The sequence below is a fragment of the Physella acuta genome, unplaced genomic scaffold (genome assembly GCF_028476545.2).
Source record: "Physella acuta isolate Inbredline_101_S28 unplaced genomic scaffold, ASM2847654v3 ptg000952l, whole genome shotgun sequence".
Taxonomy (NCBI): domain Eukaryota; kingdom Metazoa; phylum Mollusca; class Gastropoda; family Physidae; genus Physella; species Physella acuta.
The window spans coordinates 318,456-342,558 of NW_026732469.1; the positions used below are offsets into that span (position 1 = coordinate 318,456).

At 37.0% G+C, this 24,103-nt stretch overlaps 2 protein-coding genes across 2 annotated transcripts; both read left to right on the forward strand.

Moving 5' to 3' along the window:
* Positions 1–6,095: 6,095 nt before the first annotated feature.
* Positions 6,096–16,324, forward strand: LOC131953793 (E3 ubiquitin-protein ligase MIB2). The gene is made up of 11 exons (XM_059317166.1): positions 6,096–6,259; positions 6,810–6,919; positions 7,697–7,891; positions 8,320–8,453; positions 9,146–9,389; positions 10,763–10,934; positions 11,582–11,694; positions 12,469–12,666; positions 13,503–13,624; positions 14,573–14,680; positions 15,653–16,324. The coding sequence occupies exons 1-11, from the start codon at positions 6,198–6,200 to the stop codon at positions 16,091–16,093; spliced, it is 1,899 nt and encodes a 632-aa protein (XP_059173149.1). The 5' UTR covers positions 6,096–6,197; the 3' UTR covers positions 16,094–16,324.
* A 3,386-nt stretch (positions 16,325–19,710) lies between these two features.
* Positions 19,711–24,103, forward strand: LOC131953794 (E3 ubiquitin-protein ligase MIB2). The gene is made up of 6 exons (XM_059317167.1): positions 19,711–19,872; positions 21,116–21,228; positions 22,128–22,322; positions 22,676–22,797; positions 23,248–23,349; positions 23,668–24,103. Exons 1-6 carry the CDS (start codon positions 19,811–19,813, stop codon positions 23,959–23,961), a joined length of 888 nt encoding a protein of 295 aa, XP_059173150.1. The 5' UTR covers positions 19,711–19,810; the 3' UTR covers positions 23,962–24,103.

A 24,103-nucleotide genomic window follows, 5' to 3' on the forward strand; every position in this document is an offset into this window, starting at 1 on the left:
TGGGTTGGAGAAGATCCCTTCCAACTCTAAAATTAGGAACGAAGAAGAAGAAGAACAACTTTTATAAACCTAATCTTTACTATTGTTACAATACAAACTTATACTAGTATTCCATTTCTTACTCAAGGTATAAACGGGAGGTAAGCATATCCCTAACGCATTAATTAGTCAAGTATAAGTCAAAGTTCAAACAGATTTTCTGTAAAGCTGAATGAAAATATAATGAAAATAAACAACAAAAAAACTAGCAGTGTGTGACATTAAGTATTTACTTCATTCTTTACAATAATGAAACATGAAACCCTGATACAAGATGTCTCATTTGTAATATTAGAACCTCACGATTGTGATCTACCCACGTCTAGGTTTAGATCTAGCAGTCTTCTTTAGCCTAGGATGTAAACACACGCCGTCGATTCATGAATATTCACAGTTACTGTTTTCGTTATTTATTCAAGCCACCTACCGCTAGCATGAACAACTTTCAATGCAAAGAGGAAACAGATTACAATGACTACTACAACTATAAATGTAAGTCGAAAACAATGAACAATAAAACATGCAGTGTGTCGTCTGAAATTAGGATACACTTATAAAATTAGGCCCGTGATCAAATCGTCAAGTATCCAGTGTTTTCTATTGAGTTATTTATCTAACGTGGTCATCTTTCACACCGTTATATTATAAAAAAATTGATAGTTTAAACAAATGTACGTATCCATATGCATTGTAGTCATTTGCACAGCAGTGTTTTATTATATACAAAATAAAATGTAACATATTTTAGGGATTATCCGTAATTTATGTTGTTATAGCCTAGTTAAGTTTATGTGGTGGAAGTCTAAGACGTTGTGTTTCGAGTAGAGTAAAAGATGAGTTGTGTCGTTAAATATCAGCTGGATGTTTCAGTAAAAGTTGGGTGTTTAAAGTTAGATTTTGAAATGTAGGATAATGAGTTGTAATTGTGGGAGGTTGTATAATGAATATTGCTTAAACGTGATGATAGCGGTTAGATGGTGAAACATATAGCCTGCACTGATTATTTATGAAACAGCTAACGTTAGTGCTTCGGCGTGGTCGAGTCGGTAAAGCTCATGATTGCTAAAGTCTAGAAAAGTCTCGAGTTCGAACACTCGGGCAGATGAGGTTCATTAACTGGGGACAGTCACTCTTCTAGGTAGGACAAAGGCTAAGGAAGCAAAGCCAATAAATCAGAGTAAATGGCTCCAATGGTGCACAACCAATTGACATGTATAGTTAATTAAAATTAAAAACGTAGAAGAAGAAGAAGTACTTCAGCTGGCCTAGAGTGTTTAATTAGGAAAACTAAAACTTTATAACATGACCATCTAAACTGTTACGAGCACATTCACAGCGTAAACAAGACCTGGGTGTGTTCTATTAAACAAAAATAACAGCAGTTTGAAGCCATTTTTTAATTAAAATAAGGGTGTCGTTTACAAAGTTACACACACAATACAATATAACTGCTAATCCAAGCACAAATCGTTCAGGCTGTCATGTATAAATAAATGCATTTATGCTTTTTTATGTGTATTTAGTCATATATCTAGAACCAATACAAGTAACCATGTCCTAATGTTATGCTTTTCATTTCTTCGAAACTATCTTAACACTATAAATGCCCTATAGCCTTTAAAATGTGCTGTGCAAGAAAAATAATAATAAAAATTAACAATTATTTTTTTTGTTAGTCTTTCTAAAAATAGATCAAAATGAAAAAAAAACATGAATTTATTGTTAGACAATATGTATAAGATTCTTAAACAATATACACATATACAATTTAGAGACATTAAAGGTCTACAATAACGTATCAATGAAAGTGTGTTGCCCTATGTAAAAGCAGTAATTTCCGAACCTATTTTTAGCTTTATCTAGAAAATTGAGGATATGGGCATTGCCATTGCTGGGAATTGTTATCTAGGTTGTATGGCTAATTCCAGCACATAAGGAGGATAGGGGAAAATCGAGGTAAAGAGGGATATACTCTAACAAGGTACAGTTGATTATTTAAATAAAAATAACTTTATTAATATGGTATTAATTAGATTACATTATTTCAAAGCAATAAATTAGAATGTATTTTTTTGCGTTTTTTGTACTGATCTTCAAGTTCGTACTCTGCTGTTCAGCTTAAAGTTAAACGCTGAAAAGGGCATATGGATGGATGTTGTTTAAATATTGTGTTCAAGATTTTTTTTTTTATGGGCGCTAAAGTACATTGACTCACGATAGCACTATACTAGGTAATAAACAAGTGTTGCGACATGGGAGGTACTTAACTTCTATGGGAGGAACTAAACTACTGTGGCATTTTCGAAGGTGCCGCCTACAACCTCATGCTGATTATACCAAAACTAACCAACCTCAATAGCTAGCTAGAACTACACATGGGTACAACTATATAAACGTAAAAAAAAGCTGTAAAACATTGTCAGACACAGAGGACGTATATTACTTTCTTTTACAATCGTCATTAGCTAACCCTAGTGTAGTAGGTGTGGTACAACGGCAATACGCCAACAGGTAAAGGACATAGCGCTAGTTGCCATAGGATATATTGCAAGCTGAACACATTTAACTATCCCACCAACTACTGTTCTACTGCACTTGTGCTTGTGCAATGGCCTAGAGTGTGAGTGTACTTCTAGACATTTGGGTAGATGTTGAAGAAATAAAGTGTATATATATATATATATATGTATGGTATGTATATATATTCTCTCCCTCTCTCTCTCTCTCTCTCTCTCTCTCTCTCTCTCTCTATATATATATATATATATATATATATATATATATATATATATATATATATATATATATATATATATATATATCTAAATATTATATATATATATATATATATATATATATATATATATATATAATTGTTTCTATATACTTTTGTCTATTTAGTTAACAGTCAAGGTACAAGAGGCATAGTGATTCCCACTACCCATTCCTAATTATTCAACTTGACACGAATTAATTGATTTACTAAAACTCAAATACATATAGGCCAACAAGTTAACCATGAAAAATGTAAACAAAATATGGTCTAATTTTTTGTTTGTTCTCTAATGTAGGCATATTTAATAGCCAGAAACAGCCCTACACATGGAGGTTGGTCTACGGGTTGTCCGTGGACCCGACTGGAAATATGGCGAGCAAGATGGCGGAGAGGGTCATGTCGGCACTGTGGTCGAGTTGGGAGAAGACTCGACCTCTGTCCCAGACGACTGTGTGGTCGTGTTGTGGGACTCGGGGATCAGGAAAACCTACAGGGCGGGGCATGAGGGGTGCTTTGATCTGATGGTCCTAGACAACGGCATCTGTGGTAAGCTATTCTTAAACTAACCCGGATCTAACCATTATCACAGTGTCCCAACTCTAATCCTAACCGTGACAAACAAACAAATACTTGTAGAAAAAACATCGAATGTGCTGTTTGCTCCTTAAAAAAAAGAACCGGGAAGCCTCAAACAAAACAAATTGCCGAGACCTTATCATTATATAGCAGGGTAATAATTCAATTAAATGTGGTATACAATTACCTATTCTTGGCATTCTTCATACTTTATTCTCCTAGGGAGGGGGATATTTGAAACTTTCGTGGGGAGTGTGGTGGTGGTGGTGGGCGGAGTGGTACCGGTTACACAATTATAACACTCGCATACTACTAACAAAAGAAATTTAAAAAGCAGTTTTATATATATATATATATATATATATATATATATATATATATATATATATATATATATATATGAAGCATTTTTCTAATAAATACAAATCCGGAAGCCATACGTATATTCAAGTATAATATTTTGTATGTACAAATCTAAAGTCAATGAGGCCTATAACGTAAATAAATGACTAACATAACAAACACCTAGCAATTTTAACATCATGCCATACTTTAGACACAACTATACATTCTACACAACAATAACACTACTAACTATAGACCTATTTTAGCTACACGCATGACTGCATCACACGTCACCTCGCTAGACTGTGTATCGATGTACTTCCTAGATGCAGTAGCGTTTCCTAGGAAAGCCGATAATCTACGTTTTTTGGAACACAGCCAAACTTGTATTCAAACTAGGCCGTGTGTTTGTCTGTGTTTGTTTTTAAATTTATAGTCCGTGTAGAGAGATGTTTTTTTTTCTAAAATCCATTTTTAATAAGATAAGGGTGACACATTAGTCACCACCCAGCACGTTAGATGTTACATGAGAAAGGTGACACACCTGTGACGTTATATGTTACAAGAGAAAGGTGATACACCTGTGACGTTAGATGTTACAAGAGAAAGGTGACACATCTGTGACGTTAGATGTTACATGACAAAAGGTGACACACCTGTGACGTTAGATGTTACATGAGAAAGGTGACACACCTGTGACGTTAGATGTTAAATGACAAAAGGTGACACACCTGTGACGTTATATGTTACATGACAAAAGGTGACACACCTGTGACGTTAGATGTTACATGATAAAGGTGACACCCCTGTGACGTTATATGTTACATGACAAACGGTGACACACCTGTGACGTTAGATGTTACATGAGAAAGGTGACACACCTGTAACGTTAGATGGTACATGATAAAAGGTGACACACCTATGACGTTAGATGTTACATGAGAAAGGTGACACGCCTGTGACGTTAGATGTTACATGAGAAAGGTGACACACCTGTGACGTTAGATGTTACATGAGAAAGGTGACACACCTGTGACGTTAGATGTTATATGACAAAAGGTGACACACCTGTGACGTTAGATGTTACATGAGAAAGGTGGCACACCTGTGACGTTATATGTTACATGAGAAAGGTGACACACCTGTGACGTTAGATGTTACATGAGAAACGTGACAAAACTGTGACATTAGATGTTACACGAGAAAGGTGACACACCTGCGAAGTTAGATGTTACATGAGAATGGTGACACACCTGTGACGTTAGATGTTACAGGAGAAATGTGACACACATGTGACGTTAGATGTTACATGAGAAATGTGACACACTTGTGACGTTATATGTTACATGAGAAAGGTGATGTAACCTAACACTTGATGTGAAAAGGTGACACAAATGTAACGCCATAAGAAATATGTGAGCGGTCACACTTGAAATAAAAGATGTAGTATGACAAAGGTGACACATGCATATGGTGAACTGCAGGGGAAAAGGTGACATATGCACACACAGAACTACTGAGAGAAAGGTGACACGCTCAGGATAGCCTTCTGTTACGTATCTACAGCTGTTAGCCACAATACATATTTATAAGTTAATCTTAATAATTTTTTCTCTACTCAGTAAACTCCCTTACACTCTCTCTCACACACACACAAACACACACACGCAGACACACAGGCAGACACACAAACACACATTTACACACACACACACACACATAACAGACATGAACAGAACACCAATGTCTGGCAAACCTTACGCTAAAAGCACCTCGGAACTTTTCTCACTTCCTTTTCAATGCTATGACCGTCTATTTTCACCGGGTAGGTTTTCCTTATCACCGGATATTGCTCGAGTTAACTTTTTTGGTAGTTGCTGGGGATAAGGTGGTGTTAGTGTGGAGGTGCGGATTGGGGCGTGTCAGACCTGTTGACCTAAAATCTACCTACAGGATAGGTATAGAACTTGTTACTTTGAGTAATCCAATTCTCGAGTTCAGATCCCGAAATCTAGTTTATATGACTTCTCTGAGCCCCGCCCTCCCCCCCCCCTGCTCTGGTGTTACTTGTCTCACGTTAGGGAAAACTTAGGTGGCTGGGCATATTACTGGCCAGCTTATGTTTTTTTTTTCATGCAAAGATCATTTAAACAGACGAACTCTACTTCATCTGCCTTAACTGTCTTGGGCATTGGCTGTAAAATATTAATGTTGCCTTACACCGTTAGATCGCATTGACACAACTCTATCTTCGTTTCTGTTTAATAACTAAGTAATTCGCAAAAATAGTGATAAATGTAACCTACGAGTGTACAAGTAAATTGACAGATAAATGAAATGACCTTGACCCCCAGGTGTGAAACACCCCCGTGTTGGCTGTGACGCATGTGAACGACTCATCACGGGGCTGCGCTGGAAGTGCACTGACTGCGTCAACTTTGACCTCTGCAGCCGGTGTTACATGGCGGACAAACATGACGTCAGACACGAGTTTCAGCGCTTGTGCAGCCCAAGATCGGATGGGTGAGTCTTGTGTGATTGTATGGTGAGTCTTGAACTGGTGTGATTGTACATTCCCAGATCTGAATAGTGCGTCTTGTGTGTTTGTGCATTCACTGATCTTATGGGTGGTTTTGTGTGATTGTATGGTCCCATATGGGATGTGTCTAGTGCTAGAATGATTGTAAAGACCCTGGTCGAATATTTCCTGTCCTTAAATGATTGTACAATCCCAATATAAGATTCTACAGTGCCGCATCTGACGAGTGAGCTTGAAATTCTAAGATTTCACAGTCGTGTCGATGTATGATTGTAATCACCCAGATTTACAATGTTTGACCTAATAAGATTGTGCAGACCCATATAAAACGGACAACTTTTGTCCTTGTGTGATTTTAAAGTCCCAGATATGAATGGTGAGAAGGAATGTAATTTAAAAGTGCAAGAACAAGATTTGAACACTGTTTTAGTTAGACCTCTATGTTTTACTAGAAAGCACAACGACTAGCTGTATAGATGTACCACCTCTTGTCCTAAGAACTTAACCATTGCTGATGTTTTTATACGTCTTCAGGGTTGTTGTGGGAAAACGATGCAACAGCAAGGAAAAGAAAACAGCCATGGGACTCTTTGTGGGGGCGACAGTGTGTAGGGGGTGTGATTGGAGGTGGGGGAACCAGGATGGTGAGTACATAGGGTGGGGGTGTAGGGGGAACCAGGATTGTAAGTACATTGGGTGGGGTGTGGAGGTGGGTGTGGGTGTGGGAGAACCAGGATGGTAAGTACATTGGGTGGGGTTCTGGGGGAACTGTGGACGGTGAGGGGGGGTGGGTCTGTTCACTTGTAATTGTCATGCTTATGGTTATAGTAGGCTTTTAAATTGGTAGTAGTTATATTTATTGTTGTATGGGACTGTGTGGTCGGGTAGTAGAGCGCACATCTGCTTGCTCGAGTTCGGATCCGGGGCTTAAAGCCTTGTCTTCCCAGCTCTGATGGGTACTTGACTTGTGGTGGTAAAAGTTATGAGACTGCGAATAAAACAGAGGTCACCAATTAGATGAATCAGATGAACTCTACTTTATCTCCCCGAAGGACCCCGTTTATGTTAAAAAGTATTTCTTCTAGGAGCACCAATTGCACGATATAGATGTAGTATAAGTTACACATTACTATATCGGAGTATAAGTCGTCTATCTACGAGCACTTTTCTTAAGTCATCTAACTGCATCCAAATGTAAGTCCTCTATTTCCGTGCGCCTATCTTAAGTTATGTAAGTGCATCTAAATGTAAATCCTCTCCCTATAGTAAGTTATCTAAGTGCATCTAATTGTGAGTCCTATATCTACGTTTACATATCTTAAATCATTTAAGTGCATCTCCTATCGTAAGTCATCTGTTCACCTATTGTGCATCGTAGAACTAGTGCACAAATGTATCGAAGTACACCTATCCCTCTATAGGTGGGTCAGGCACCGAGGGAATGATACTCAACATTGACGACTGGGGGGAGGACTCATTCCGTAGCAAGGCCACGGTCCTGTGGCCCTCTAGATCTATCAACAACTACAGACTCGGACATAATGGATCCATGGACCTCAGGTGTATTAAGCCGTCAAAGGGTGGGAGTTACTACAAGGATCATCTACCTGTACTAGGTATGTTATCATTTTCAGAAAACGTGGGTTTTTTTAAACTTTTTTAATGATTATTATTTTAAGTAAAACTTTTTTTCAGATTTTAGTGCCAATAACAATGAAGAAAAATTACTATGATTTTTATGAAGTTATAAACTGAATTATGTGTGTATTCAATATAATTAATGTTATAGATCCAATTAATGTAATTAAAATGCTAAGTAATATAAAATTCTAAACTTAACTATCTTACAATATAAATGTCTAAAGTTAACTATCTTAGGTAATTTGTAAATTCTGAAATAAATATGAAAACTTATTTTGCTGTGTATTATTAAAGGTATAACTAAAGCTACTTAAAATATGATATTTTTTTTCAATTGCGCAATATTATTTTGTTCTTATTTTTTCAAGAAATTAAAAATGTTTTATTTTTGTGTGTATGACAGGAAAAATCAAAGAAAAGAAAATGGATGACCTCTTGGCGTCCGTGCTAGCCCGCGGGCTGCTGGGAGAAAGTCTGCTGGGACCCATGCATAAGATGTTCATGATGCATCAAATGCTGGGCGCACTCAGGGAGCTGGTACTTATTTGCTCCACATACCCGTTCGGTAGTTTTCAAACCTGGTCGTGGCTATGTATCATTCTATAACTGACTTGGTTGTCTGGCACTAACGCTAATCTTACCAGGAGTCTAAACCATATAGAGAACTTTGACTTAACATACCCGCTAGTTCTAATTCCAAGTTAAAGTTTCTTAGCAGGTTAGCTGCATGTCAAGTTTCATGGAGAAAATAAAATAACTAACAAATGCGGACAGATTAAAAGGTTGTTAGAGGGGGGGGGGGACACACCAGTGTTTCTTCGAGGCATCTCTTTCTCAGAAAGTCTACCGCCCCCCTCCTTCCCCGTACAAAATGAAATTTATATAGAAAACATATACTTTTACCAGTGCCGCGCCCACAAAAAATTTCAGTCCCCCCCCCTACCCCTCGGAGAAAAAAGTCTGAAAGAAACACTCGGGGTGACGGACGTTGATAGTCATTACGATAGATTTCGTACCAAGATCTTTTGTTAAATGGTTATTTATTTAAATAAAGTTGAATACAATTAAATTTTTAATATAATTAATATGCTGTTAAACTTACAAATTAGGACTTCGGTTGATGATGTTTTGCTTAGTTAAAACATTTCTGCATCTAGCTTCTAAAGCTTATTCAATAAATTCAAGAAATGTATTTCCATCTCTACCCCTCCACCTCCTCTCACACCCAGCAAACGACAGATAGCTCAGCAGACGAGATTGTCGGCACCCGAGTGGTCAGGGGGCCAGACTGGAGCTGGCAGAACCAGGACGGGGGCGTGGGTCACGTGGGCACCGTGGTTAAGGTCAACGGTGGGGGCTCGGGAAAACCGGAGCAAACGGTCGACGTGGTGTGGGACAACGGTCAAAAGAACATGTACAGGATTGGCATCAACGACAAGTTTGATCTGCTGGTTTTCGACAACGCCCCTTCCGGTGAGTGAGCCCTTTATAATAGGGCTGGTAAGTAGGTCACAAACCAGTGGCTCCCGGTCAAAAAACCCCTGGACATAAACCCCCTGGACATAAACCCGCCCTCGCGACATAAACCCACTGGACAACCCCCCCCCCCCCCCCCCGACTAAGGTTTATATAGGGAAATAATAATGTTGATGAGAACCAAATATTTTTTTTTTAAATAACTTTATGTAATTTTTAACGACTAACGATTCTGGTATTGAGTCAAAAGTAGGATGTTTTTGTTTGGAGCTAAGGACAACCTTATGTTATTGGAGTTTATTCGGCACTGTTTTATGGATGGTACATTCAAAACAGCTCCTGCATTGTTTCACAACTGTACACAGTCCATGCATTGGTCAATGGGAGGGACTGTTCCATGTGTTTATGCTTTACTTTAAAAAAACACAGGAAACATAAACAGCACTCTTACAGCAACTAACGGTCATGAATACAAACCTGCAACCAATTTCTATTATGATTGACTTTTAAATTTGCTGTGATAAAAAGTGTTGAAAGGGTATTTCCAGAGTGTGAGGTAAAAGGATGCTTTTTCCACCAAAACATATACAGAAAAATACAGGTTATGTTCAGGAGGTTTAAGTCGGGGGGGGGGGGGGGGTTGTCCAGTAGGTTTTAGTTCAAGGAGTTTATGGCCGGACACCCCAACCAATTGCCCATGCAGGTTTTATTGAACAGTAGAACTGTTTGGTGACCTACTTACCAGCCCTTCTTCTTCTTCGTTCTTAATTTTTAGTGTTGAAGGGGATCGAGATTTATCTGCCAGTGGGTTTGAACTCGAGACTTTGTTCGAATTTATCAACCATGAGCTTTTTGCCGACTCGACCACGCCTCCAACACAATTAAGCGTTACGTGTCAACTGGTTATGCGCAAGGCAGCAGTTGTTTAATTTTGCATGAGGAGTGGCTGTCCCCAGCTAACGAGCCTCATCTGCCCGAGGGTTCGAACTCGAGACTTTTCGGTTTAGCAACCATGAGCTTTACCGACTCGACCACGCCGACCCCTCTTGATTTTTATTTCCGTTTGATTTTTATCGTACTCAAATAATACGTAATTAAGTTAAATGACATTTCTCGTAAGAGATAACAAAAAAAATAACAACAGACATACAAAACACACACATATAATAAGATCAGAAAAAACGTTTTATAATTTATCTTTTTGTTCATGTTACTCTTCTTGTTTTCTGTGTTCGGTATTTCTTAGTTGTTCTCCTTTAAAACTTGAATTACAGATAGACTTGATTAGCGCACGATTGTGTTGGATATTGTTTTATTTAGGGTTGAAATTGAATAGTTTCAAATAACAATTTATTTCTGGTACACCAAAGGTGTTAGACATGCCCATATCACCTGTGATGAATGCAAAACAGAAGGTGTTCGGGGCATCCGCTGGAAATGTTCCGTGTGCACCGACTTTGACCTGTGCACTGTGTGTTACCTGAATGACAAACATTCTAAGGACCACAGGTTTATTAGGATAGCCAGACCAGACGATCGCAGGTATTGTACTCTACTCTTAAGTCAGTCAGATGCGTGTGTATATGTTCAGAGGCGTAGCAAGGGTGGGGGGGGGGGTAGATATGTCATCAGGCGCCGACCTTAGGGGGCGCCAAAATGGGTTGGAAAAACAAATTGCAAGTTTGAGGGGGGGGGGGGGCTGCAAATTGAAAGTTTGTCCCCGGGCGCCGGGAAGGTCGCCTCTGTATATGTTGTATACTCTTAAGTTAGTTCATACGTGCGTTAGTATGGTACAGAAATTGAAGTATTTTGTGCCACATAAATAATTAAACCGTCGACCGAAAAGATGCGAAACGGAAAATCGCGCAACGAAAAAATGTGCACTATAAAATGCGCAAAGTATTTTTGTTTTCTTAAATCAAGCATTTATGGAAATTACCAAAGAGTAACCATACGTACATTGTAGCATAATTAAATTGCATATTTTCCTGTTTTCGCAATTTCCTTTGCGCATTTTTCTGTTTTCGCATTTGTTTGGGAACCATTTTTAAATTAGATAATAAAACAAATGGCAAACGGCGTTTTATGATTTTATTTTAAAAAATGTAAAAGATACAACTCTTTAAGTTGATCTCTAAATAGTAAATGTGTATTTGACTGTTGTAATAAAATGACTTGTATTTCCCCAGCGTGCTGGTGCCATCCAGGTCATCTAGCTCAGACAAACGAGTCCAGTCACGTGGTATATTTAAAGGCGCCACGGTTGTTCGAGGGTTGAACTGGGAGTATGGTGAACAGGACGGTGAGAATCTGGGGGGTCGGGACATTTACAAAGCTTTAACCTAGTTCACCACGTCCGTTTAACGGTTTTGTGTCAGATCTTGTAACTCAATTTTCACCCAATCCTAATGCAGTGCTTTCGTTTAAAGTTTCTAGGTACGTTTTTCTTCAATGGCAGTGCAAGAATATATATTTTTAATGTTATTAGATGTTAAATGAGTACTGAAAATTTATTCAACATTTTTAAAACTAAAAATGGGTAAAAAGTGGTGGACAATAGTGTGTTATTTTAAAGGTTTTTATATTTTTAATGTTTATGTGTATCTGTCACACATTAATATACCATCGCAAAATTAATGTCACATTACGGTTTAATCATGCGACATATTCTTCTTGTTATACAAATGTTATTTTGTGTTGTAATGTAAAATGTCAATTTCGTCTTGTGAAATAATTCATCATCGAATAATTCATCATCCAACTTCACACAGTGACACATCCATCAATCAACACCAAAATTTCACACACAGAGAATTCATACTTTAAGACCACTTTGCAAATTAATGAAATGGGTGTTTCATTCAAAAATACACATCAACTAGGTCAAATTTACTTATTATATCTACTACATTTTAAAAGAACCATATAATGTAGGAAATCTAGTATAGCTGCTAAAATTCAATTAAAATAAACTTACAATTTTTCTTTTGACTTCACAATATTTGAATACCACTCCTCCCTCTCGCACAATATCAAAATGCTATTTCTTTAAATGTATGGCTTTTTTCTTCCACAGGGACCGAGGGCACAAAAGGAAAGGTGGAAGAAATCATTAATTCAGACAATGACAGTGGGCGGGGCATTGCAACCGTGACTTGGTCCCTGTCGACCCGCGTCTATAAATATCGTGTGGGTCATAAGGGTCAGGTTGACCTGAAGTACCTGACCCCGGGGATCGGGCAGACGTATTATACAAACCATTTGCCTGTTTTAGGTAGGTTTAAAAGCGTTCATTTCAAATTATTTGCACATTTTATAGAGGGAAGGGGTGTTCCTTAGACAATATTTACATTAAGTAAATCACAATCCAACATTAGATTGGTTTAAAATTTAGCGGCCAGTGTATTGCACACATTTTCTAATAAACCATTATTGTGTCTGTATGTTTCGACCATAATTGTTAGACAAGCTAAATTATAAAATAGGAAGTTATACGAGAGGTCTAATATCTTCTTAAACCTACTAGTCGCATGACATCAATCGACATGAAAATTATTCATGAACAGTACTTGTTGTTATATTATAAAACGTTAACATTGGTAAAGTAGAGGAACAGTACACGTGGTTACATTTTAAACCTTATAACATGACCTAGGTAAAGTAGAGGAACAGTACTGGTGGTTTTGTTGTTACATTTTAAACCTTATAACATGACCTAGGTAAAATAGAGGAACAACAGTAATCATGGTTTTGTTGTTACATTTTAAATTTTATAACATGACCTAGGTAAAATAGAGGAACAGTAATCATGATTTTGTTGTTACATATTAAACCTTATAACATGACCTAGGTAAAATAGAGGAACAGTAATCATGATTTTGTTGTTACATTTTAATTCTTATAACATGACCTAGGTAAAATAGAGGAACAGTAATCATGGTTTTGTTGTTACATTTTAAACCTTATAACATGACCTAGGTAAAATAGAGGAACAGTAATCATGGTTTTGTTGTTACATTTTAAACCTTATAACATAAACCTTATAACATGACTAGGTAAAGTAGAGGAGCAGTACTTGTGGTTCCATTTTAAACCTTTAAAATTATCTAGGTAAAGTAGAGGAACAGTACTCGTGGTTTAAGGTCGGGGACCCGGTTATGTGTGTGATGCCACTGGACGCGTTGAAAAAGTTCCAGGAAAAACATGGCGGTTGGAACAACGAAATGGCAAAGGTAAACAATGGCCTACTCTTACTGTATCCACTCACAATGGCCTACTCTACTTTATCATCTCACAATGGGTGGTCGGCGTGGTCGAGTCGGTAAAGCTCATGGTTGCTAAACCGAGAAGTCTCGAGTTCGAACCCTCGTGGAGATGAGGCACGTTAGCTGGGGACAGCCACTCTTCTAGGAGAGACAACTCCAAAATCAAACAACTGCTGCCTTGTAGTTTGTTCTTGGTTGGACAAAGGCTATGGAAGCAAATCCTAAAAGAAAAGCAGGCTGAAATCGGAGTCAATGGCCTCAATGGCGCATAACCAGTTGACACGTAATCCTTAATTGCGATGGAAGCATGGTCGAGTCGGCAAAGCTCATGGTTGATAAATTCGAAAAGTCTCGAGTTCAAACCCTCTGGCAGATAAGGCTCGATCCCTCCCGACACTAAAAATTAAGAACGAAGAAGAAGAAGATCTCACAATGGCCTACTCAGTTCACTGTAACCATTCACAATTGCCTACTCTATTCTAACATTATATGGTTCTTTTAAAAAACTCAATGAATTTATTCAAGTAAAAAATCTCCAACATATTACTTCAACTTGTTGCACAATGACGGAACATGCTAAGTTTATGAAGAACTTGTGAAAGTCTGTACGCATACATCGCTTTTCTAGAACAAAACAATTCAAACTCTACTTTTAAAATCGTTCATAACAAGACTTTAAAGTTTTGTTTTTCTTAAAATTTCTATTTAATGTACTTGGGAAATTCAAAGTGTTGTGTATTAACGGTGAGTGGTGTGAAAACGAGGTTTTTTTGTCACGATGTCTTGATGGATTTAAAACACAACGGTGTGTAAATCTTGATAAAAAAAACATAGGGTTAGAACAGTCTGGTTCTAGGGAATCGATATATCATCTCAGTAGCAGCTCTACTTTTACAATGTGTGTTGTGTATTTAGTACATTAACAAGAAAGGGACTGTGTGTGATGTGGACGATGATGGAGACATACAAGTTGTCTATGAAGACAGACAGAAATGGTGCTTTAATCCTGAGGCTTTGGTCAAGGTATGGAGCAAGACTTTTTATTTTTATTTTATAAGGAAACATACTTAAACTTCTTGTTTTTAATAATTTAAAATTATACTTAAAGTATCAACAAAAAACAAATTCCAGATAAAATGTGCGAATAAATACCAATATGAAAACGAACATCAAACACTTTTCAAATTCTTTAGCGTAAAATATAGCTAGTAGCTAATAGAGGTTGCTAATATATGTTTCATTAATTCTCTAGACAAAACTTAATATTGATTTAGAAAGCAATACAACTCTAGTAGTGTCTAATTTCTTATTGGAAGATAAGGACTTAATGTAATGTTTTAAAAAAATATTTCATTTCTCTGGCTGTTTAATAAATGTGTTTTCTAGATTTGAATATATCTTTTATTTATTACTGTGTGTAAATAACATTACGTTTGCACAATAAGTATAACTAGAACATTTTTCTCCAAAAAAAATCCGTAGCTTTACGATCTACACACATTGCTGAAGATATCTATCTCATAGCCTCAAAAAAACAGTGACAGACATTGAAGTGCACACGCGGACTTTTGTATATAAAAATATTGGATGCTTTAATATTAATTTGTACATTATAAGCTTTATACCATATTAACATTACATTACAATTTAGTCTTGTGTATTTAAAGTATTCTTCAAAGTCTTTGGTTTTGAGACGCCAAAATATACTTAACTAGGTTTTAGACCGTAAAATTTATACAAACACCTGAGTGAATCGTATAAGGTGTTTGCGGTTCATACATCGATCATTAGCCAGACAGGCGGTAAATGGATGAAACGCTATCTCCAATTCATTTTACCAGTAACTGGACATGTATTAATCCACTAGGCGTTTTACAACATCTACTAGCATTTATGTTTTATTTGGAATGATATATATATATATATATATATATATATATATATATATATATATTGTGGGGTTACTTTACACGTTTCTGTGTTGAATATTTTTAGGTCGAGGTCAAACGTTTAACTGTTGACGTCATGATGAAGGACGACATCGTCAAGCACGTCCTTGACCTCGACATCCCAGAAGACCTGGTCAAGAAAACTCTGACCAAAAGACTGGCCGAGACAGGGATGCAGTTTGAGAGCTCTGAAGCTCTGACCGAGGCCATACTTAAAGAACACTGCGGGGGTGCCGTCGCCTCTGGTACCAAAGGAACCGATGCTGGAAAACCCAAAGCTAAGCTTCAGGCGGATTCGAACCTGGACCAGGAGAACCAGTTCACGCGACAACAGCACCAGTGTAAGATCTGCATGGACAGTGAGGCTGTCATCACGTTCGTGCCGTGTGGTCACCTGTCATGCTGCGGCACGTGCGCCGCTGCCATCACCGACTGCCCCATCTGCCGCTCACGTATAGAGAGCCGTATCAGAACTTTTGTTGCATAGGGCGAGAGGATCTTGCTTGAGCTCATGCACGTTGTGATGTGGAATGGTAGTTTGGTACAATCTAAGACACATCTTATGTACATTATAGTCATTTGACTTGAAGCTAAGCTTAAACGAAGACCTCTTGCTTAAGTGCGTGCATATTGTGAGTTGAATGGTAGTTAAGTACAAGCAAAGACACATACACAATGTTGACGCATTTTATGGCTACCACTTGAAACAAAGCTTAAATCAGAATGTAGACTTTCAATTATTTCATTTTTTTGTAATTCTGATTGATGTTGTATGTTTTTTTTTTCAATTCTCAAATCAATTTAAAACATTTGTTTTTCAATAGTGAAATACTGTATGTATAATTCGAAAAAAAAAGAATCAGTCCAGTAAAAAAAACAGAAATGAATATTAGCTGTTTATTGTAATAATTTGATAAGTAATTATTAAACAGTAATTTTCAATGCAATTAGTAATCTTATGTTGTTTCTACTAACCACTTTTTGTGTAGGCCGATATTAAAGTATATAACTGTTTTCATTTTCTAAGTTTTCGTCACTGTAACTTTACTACATAACCAGAAGGTTTGTATGCTGCCTATAACATTTGTTTTACAATATAACAAAGTTCGAGGACCAGCTAAATAACATCTTTCATAACGCAGCATAACAGTCATTTTATCTCATAGCAGAGCTTAAGATTTTGTTTTTTAAATGCTAAAGTTTTACTTCCCAAAATGTATGTACAAATTTTATGTTGAATTTATTACATCTCAGGTTTACTTTTAATTTTTTTTTTTAAATGTGACTTATGTTTAATTTTATTAAAGTTTTCTGCTTTTTATCTGTGCACTTAATATCCTACGAATATATATATATTTTGCCGCTATAATATGCTCTACAAACAATACGCAAAAGTAATTGCGATCTGTTCTTAAGTCAGTGCTATATTTACATGATGCTTAAAGCTTGGTATTTTGACAGTAATACTAATAATTTATGTTTATTGTGTTAATCTATGTTCTTTTTTTTGGGTTAAATTACACGGTTCTGTTAATTAACAAAACGATTATTTGTATACTAGTGTTATAAAAAAATTAAGGCAGAAAATATTAGATATTTTTCAGCTATATATATTCAGAACAATTGTTTATTGTTGGCTACATCGATGTATTTTACAAATATAAATAAATAGCGTATATAAATAAAGCTGTATTTTCATTTTTTTAGTGTTGATGTGAGAGGGTCAAGCTTGACCTGACGCGATCCTTCCCCCCCCCCCCCCCACTCCACGGCATCTCTTCCTACCTCGCTTGATAAAAATGACTGAAAGAAACCCCGAGTAAATGTTTGCAGTGAAGACAAAAATTCCATTCTATTTTTAAACTTTTAAGTTCGGTATTCAGGACCTACACATATTTATTATGTTATTGGAATCTTGCTGGGAAATCCCGATTTAGTATACAGAACCAGGTAAGCAATACAATATTAAACACAGCGGCTTTTCATGTAGACAAACACGGTATTCAGATTATAATTGTATAGCTGTTTGAATATATATTAGCATGTTTTTCGTAGAGCATTTAACATTAGCAAATATTATTCACATTCTATAAAAGCTAGCGTAGCAATATTGATTATTTTTTTCCAAATTTCTATATGTACACCTATAGATACTTACTCTTATCCAAGTAAATATTTCATTGATTTTCTTAAATTCACTACCGTGTTAGATTTACGTGTGTTGTTCGTGTTGTTTTAAATCGAAAATGCTACACTACTGGCAGGGCTAAAATTAAAGCAGTTATGGTAAGTAAATGATTTGAAACGATTTTTTTTTAAATCAGTTAATATGAAAAAGGAGTGATATTTTTCGATCAATGGTGTATGTCGCAATTAAAGGAAATTGAAAAGCTCAAATCAAATTTATTCAAATTTATTCAAACAACGGTTACAATTGTAGGCACAAAGGCCTTTTTTCACATTGGCCGTTTAAACAAATAAAACAATTCAATAACACATAGCAGTAACACATAGCACTAAAAATGGATAGTGCTTCGACGTAGGTTTGTATGATACTAGTATTACATTTAGTTAAAGTTCTTTATATTTTTGTTTAATATATTATTAACTATGTCCATTCGTTTTGTTTGAGCTTTTTAGTTTTTCGAAATATATTTAATGTGTAATATGTATAAACACGGCAATATGTGTAAGGAAACAACAAGAGGATTTATAAAGAGTACGAGCCGACCCACGGCATATCATACGCCGCTATTTACTTGTTTGTTTTTTTTTTTCTACTTTTCAGTAATTCATAATTTTGAATTCGACAGTACCGACGCTGCCACTGAAAATATTTCTTTAAAACACTATAAGTAGCTCGTTAAGGACGATAACCCCCCCCCCTTCCCCCCCCCCCCCCCCCCTCCGTTAAAGTAAACTCCACTTAGTTACCCCCCCCCCCCCTACGTTTAAAATCGTTTCAAACTAAATTATCTGCCCCTAATAGTCGTCACTAAACCCGGCTCTGTTTGTAAACATTTAGCTCACCAGACCATGTAGGGGTGGGGGTGGTAGGGAGCGCGTTTACAACTTGTTTTCTAGCGTCTCCCAGAAGAGAATTATATATATATATATATATATAAATATATATATATATATATATATATATATATATATATATATATATATATATATATACATATATATATATATATATATATATATATATATATATATATATATATATATATATATATATGTTTAATTTTAATATATTTCGATTGGCAGCAGACTGGAGCTTTATCTAATTTACATCTTGGCACCAGAGTGGTGCGTGGCCCGCACTGGAAATGGCAGAACCAGGATGGTGGCCTGGGGTATGTCGGCACTGTGGTCAAAGTTCATGTTGACAAGACGGTTGACGTGGTGTGGGATCACGGTAAAGGTTACACATACCGAGCAGGTGCAGATAGGAACTATGATCTGCAAGTCTACGATAACGCTCCTTCTGGTAAATACAATTTGTAGTTTCAAACAAAAGTGTCAGGCTAGTATACACTAAGTAGGAAAAGCAATACACTCTTTGAATTATATAAATAAATATATATGTATATAAACAAATCGGACTTACATAAATATAAAAATATCCATAAATGTAAAACTATGTACGTATGTATCAGAGTTTCTTCCAGGCATCTCATCGCGGTGGCTGAGCCCACCCCCCCCCCAAAACAAAATAGATTTTATATAGAAAAATATACTTATACCAGTGTCGGCACCCCCGGGAAATGTTGTCCGCTCCCCCCCCCCCCCCCCCCCGAAAATATCAAGTGCCCCCTCCCCCGGAGAAAAAAAGTCTGGAAGAAACACTGGTATATATTAGTGTAGATACATTTGCTAAACTGTGCGCATTCGTATTTATGTGTTAATATGTATCGTATGTGTGTATATATTCTAGTGTGATGTGTGTGTGTGTCTACTTCAGCCCTACGAATCAAGTGATTTTTTTAATTATTATAAAGTAATTATATAAGGGCAAAGCGTAACAAACACGCACACACATACACACACAGTAACGAGTACCTAACCTATTTAACGAACTTGACACCCAGGTGTGCTCCACTGGTCTATCGGCTGCTGTGAGTGCAAGTGTGCTGTGATTCGTGGCGTACGCTGGAAATGTTCTGAGTGTAACGAGCTCGACCTCTGCACTGACTGCTACATGAACGACAAGCACCTAACAGAGCATAGGTTTCTCAGGATAGATCGACCTAATGAGAGTAGGTAGGTAACTTCGGCAGAGCTGAGTGGAGAATTACAACTTGATAGTATAAATTCTAATAAACGGTAAGCTTAAGAAGAGATCCCCCAGAGAAAAAAGAAATGGATTGGCCACATACCCAAGAAGCCTGTTTCCAGCATCACAAGACATAACCCTCACCTGGAATCCTGAGGGCAGGAGGAGGAGAAGCAGACCTAGAAAGACATGAAGACGTGACCTGGAAGAAGACACCAAGAAGATTGGATTTGGATACACCTGGGGACAGTTGGAGAGACTAGCACAGGACAGAGATGCCTCCTGGAAAGCTCTTGTCAGCGGCCTATGCCCAAGTAGGGGCAACAAGCTAACCTAAACAAACAATATGAATTCTAAGAGGACTGCCTAGAAACGAACTCACGACTGTGCTGCATGTATAAGTGTTACTGAGATACCTGGATTTAGTATAAAATACTATATTGTTTTAGTACAAGATATATATTTGATATTTTATTGTGCTCTATGTGGGGTTAAAATTTAGAATACCTGAAATGAATGTATGAAGAAATAATTGAAGCATACTATGAACATTCCTGTATTTTATCCCTTGTAACCTAGAATACTACAAAGTAAAGATTAGTCAATTACGATATTAAAACTCTTTAGTTTGATTAAGCCAAGTTGGTATTTTTAACTACTTCTTTTATAATAGCAAGTGCCTACTTCGGTCAACCGTAGATGAAATAAACACCTTGCCAGTTTCAGTCAATAGCTATGCATATTTAGGCAAACATATTTTTACAATTTTCGAACGGAAGTAGGCCTATGCATACTTTTATATGAAGCTTTGTTTGAAGATAATTTCTAGTGCCGGCTTGGTAGAAAGAAACGTACGGCAGATATCAAAACAGAAGTTCGGTTCCCGAACAGAGCAAATATGTGTTGACTGTTTTTTTTTTCTGTGTGCATTTAATTGTTAGTACATAACATCAAAATTAGGGCTAGGGTTTAGTAGTAGGTGGAGAGGTTAGGATTAGGGGTTAATCTAAAACAAATAAAATTGCTTTTTCTCATAATTGATGAAATGTTTAACTAAATTGGTGAAAAAAGCATCTTTTATAGTATCTACCGTAAAATGATATGTCTATAATTTTTATTTCCTCAACAAACCATTGACAGAAAAAAGCTCGATGCTTATTTTGTCTAGGTTGACAAAAGTAAAATCTCCGATTAGAAATACAACAAAGGAAATGATTTTGATCTTAACAGTGTTCTAGTCCAGCCTCGATCTGAATATTCAGACCAGAAGGTTCAGTCACGTGGTATCTTCAGACGTGCCACAGTGTCACGTGGTTTGGACTGGAAGTATGGTGAACAGGATGGTAGGTACAGGCAGATGTTGGTTTGGATGGTAGGTACAGGCAGATGTTTAGTTGGATGGTAGGTACAGGCAGATGTTGGTTTGGATGGTAGGTACAGGCAGATGTTAGTTGGGATGGTAGGTACAGGCAGATGTTGGTTTGGATGGTAGGTAAAGGCAGAGGTTGGGTTGGATGGTAGGTACAGGCAGATGTTTGGTTGGATGATAGGTACAGGCAGATTTTTGGTTGGATGATAGGTACAGGACGATGTTTGTTTGGATGGTCGTACAGGCAGATGTTGGGTTGGATGGTAGGTACAGGTAGATGTTTGTTCGGATGGTAAGAACAGGTGGCTAGGATGGTAGGTGAATGTAGATGATGATTTTGATGGTGTTTATATGTTATTGGTTATTAGGATGGTAAATAGAAAATAAAAATATTGATGTCAGTTACTTGGTAGTAAGGATATTAACTAGATACCTATAAAGTTTGTAGTTAGTAACTACAGGTAGATTATGCTAAAAATATAATTGTCGGCTAGGATAATAGTAATAATTATTTATTGGTAATACCTGCCTGTACAGACAATTGAATATAAGACACATGGGGCATTTGAAGTAGATTTCATCTGCTTCAGATGACCTCGGCAATTGAAGGGATATTGTGGTCAGCACCATGCCCAGCCGCCTTTGCTTCCCTAACGTAAGTTAGGTACCCATCAGATTTGAACCCGGATTCAAACTCGAGCCGTCTAGCTCTCTGCCGCTATGCCACGACGTCCATTTCAGTTAAATGCTTCTACTCAATCGAGTTAAGAACGCTGACAATCATTATGTTGTATTTAGAAATGAAAATAACCTATAATACTCACTCGAAGCGTAATATTTGTTTACCTGTAAAATTTTGTTCCATTAATGCAGGCGTTCCAGGTAACGCAGGTAAGGTGATAGACATCACTGATGGGGTGGGAAGCGGCAGAAGTCACGTGAGAGTGCTGTGGTCAACTTATGGGAGAAACTTTTTTTACCGCTTGGGACACGGAGGTCAGGTCGACCTTAAGTTTGTAAAACCTGGGATGGGATTAATCTTTTATAAAGGTCATCTTCCCATATTAGGTAGGTTTTTTAATTGTATTTATATAAAAATGTTTAACTGATTTGAGTCTTGGGGGTCTAAGTCTAAGGAATGGGAGAAGAAAGAACAACTCTGGGATAGCTATAAATAATCTAGAGAAGAATAGACACTGTCACATCAATTTTCTAATTCCTGAATCCTTCTCTTTGTTATAGTTTTAATTACAAAATGTAAGAATCTGATACAATCAATAGCATTTTGAGTTTTTGAAAAAAAATGATGTTAATTATATTAAATCATTCACTAAACGCACACGTTTTAGCGCATGGGTAAATAATTAAACACTAAACACACAGGTAAATCAGGCAGTAAACACACACGTTTGTTCACTCAGGTAAATCACTGAAACCACCTGCAAGGTTTAAAGTTGGAGATCAGGTTACCTGTGAGATTTCCGAGAACAAACTAAAAAACCTTCAGCTCAACCACGGAGGATGGAGAGATGAAGACAATAAGGTGATTCGGTTTTTATTTATTTGGTATTTTAACACAATGTTCTAGGATTCTCTTCAGATATATAGAAAATATATACCCCCCCCCCCTCAAAATTTTCAAGAGCCCCCCCCCCCCCCCCGGAGAAAAAAGTCTCTAACAAACACTAAACTCTACCTGTAAAATTATTATTGCATTAGTTATTGCAGATCTTTAGTCCAATGTTTATCAATCCGAAAAAAAAAACATATTTTGCATTATTTTGCTTTGTTTGGTTATAATTAATTCCGTTCAGGTACTTTTTCAAGCCGGGATGGGGGCGGGGGTTATAACATTCAGTTACATAGCCCAAGATATTGAATTATATATATATATATATATATATAATATATATATATACTAAGTAGAAACTTTTTTTTAAATCATGTGCCAAATGTGTTATTTGTAATTATTGATAACCGTATATATATTTAGTACCTCAAACAGAAAGGGCAAGTTTTCTCCATTGACGATTATGGCGATGTTTTAGCTGTCTTTAAAGATGGTAGAAGGATTACATTTAATCCTGAGGCTTTGGTAGGGATTAACATCTAATTTTTACATTATGATTGTTTTTATTTGTATTTGTTAACAAACGTTCCTGATTGTTGTACAATGTGTGTGTTATTATTGAAATTACGTAAAAATGTTAAATTAAATATAAGTTGAATGAATGTTTTAAATTGAGATAGGCCTACATCAAGTTACGTTTCACTATAATCTGATTACATGTGTTAAAAAACCAACAAGGAACAGCTTAAATATTCTTTATAGTCACAAAGCGTTTCCTTTTATTCTTTCAAGATATTTTACAACTCATAATTTCAATTTTGTTTAATCAAATCGTGTCCCCAGACTTTTCTTCAACCGCTTACTGTAGCTGACATGCTGACTGACCCCATCAGCTTACAGGTGCTTCGAATGGACATCAACAAAGCTTGGGTCGTCAAAGCCCTGGAGAGGAGACTCGTGGAGCACGGCCAAAACTTTGAAACAGCTCAGTCTCTGGCTGAAGCCGCCCGAAGAGAAGACCGCGCTGAACATACAACAGCGGTACCTAACCCTAGCGTGGTCACAAGGCTCAGCATGGAGAACAGGAAGTTGAGGGAACAGCTGAAGTGTAAGATCTGTTTAGAGAGAGAGCGGTGAAAATCACGTTTCAGCCCTGCGGGCACCTGGCATGCTGCGGTGACTGTTCAGCTCAGTTGGTCACGTGTCCTATCTGTCGGGCTGTCGTGGTCTCGAGACTCGTTACATACGTGTCTTAATGAGACCTTGAACTGAACATTAA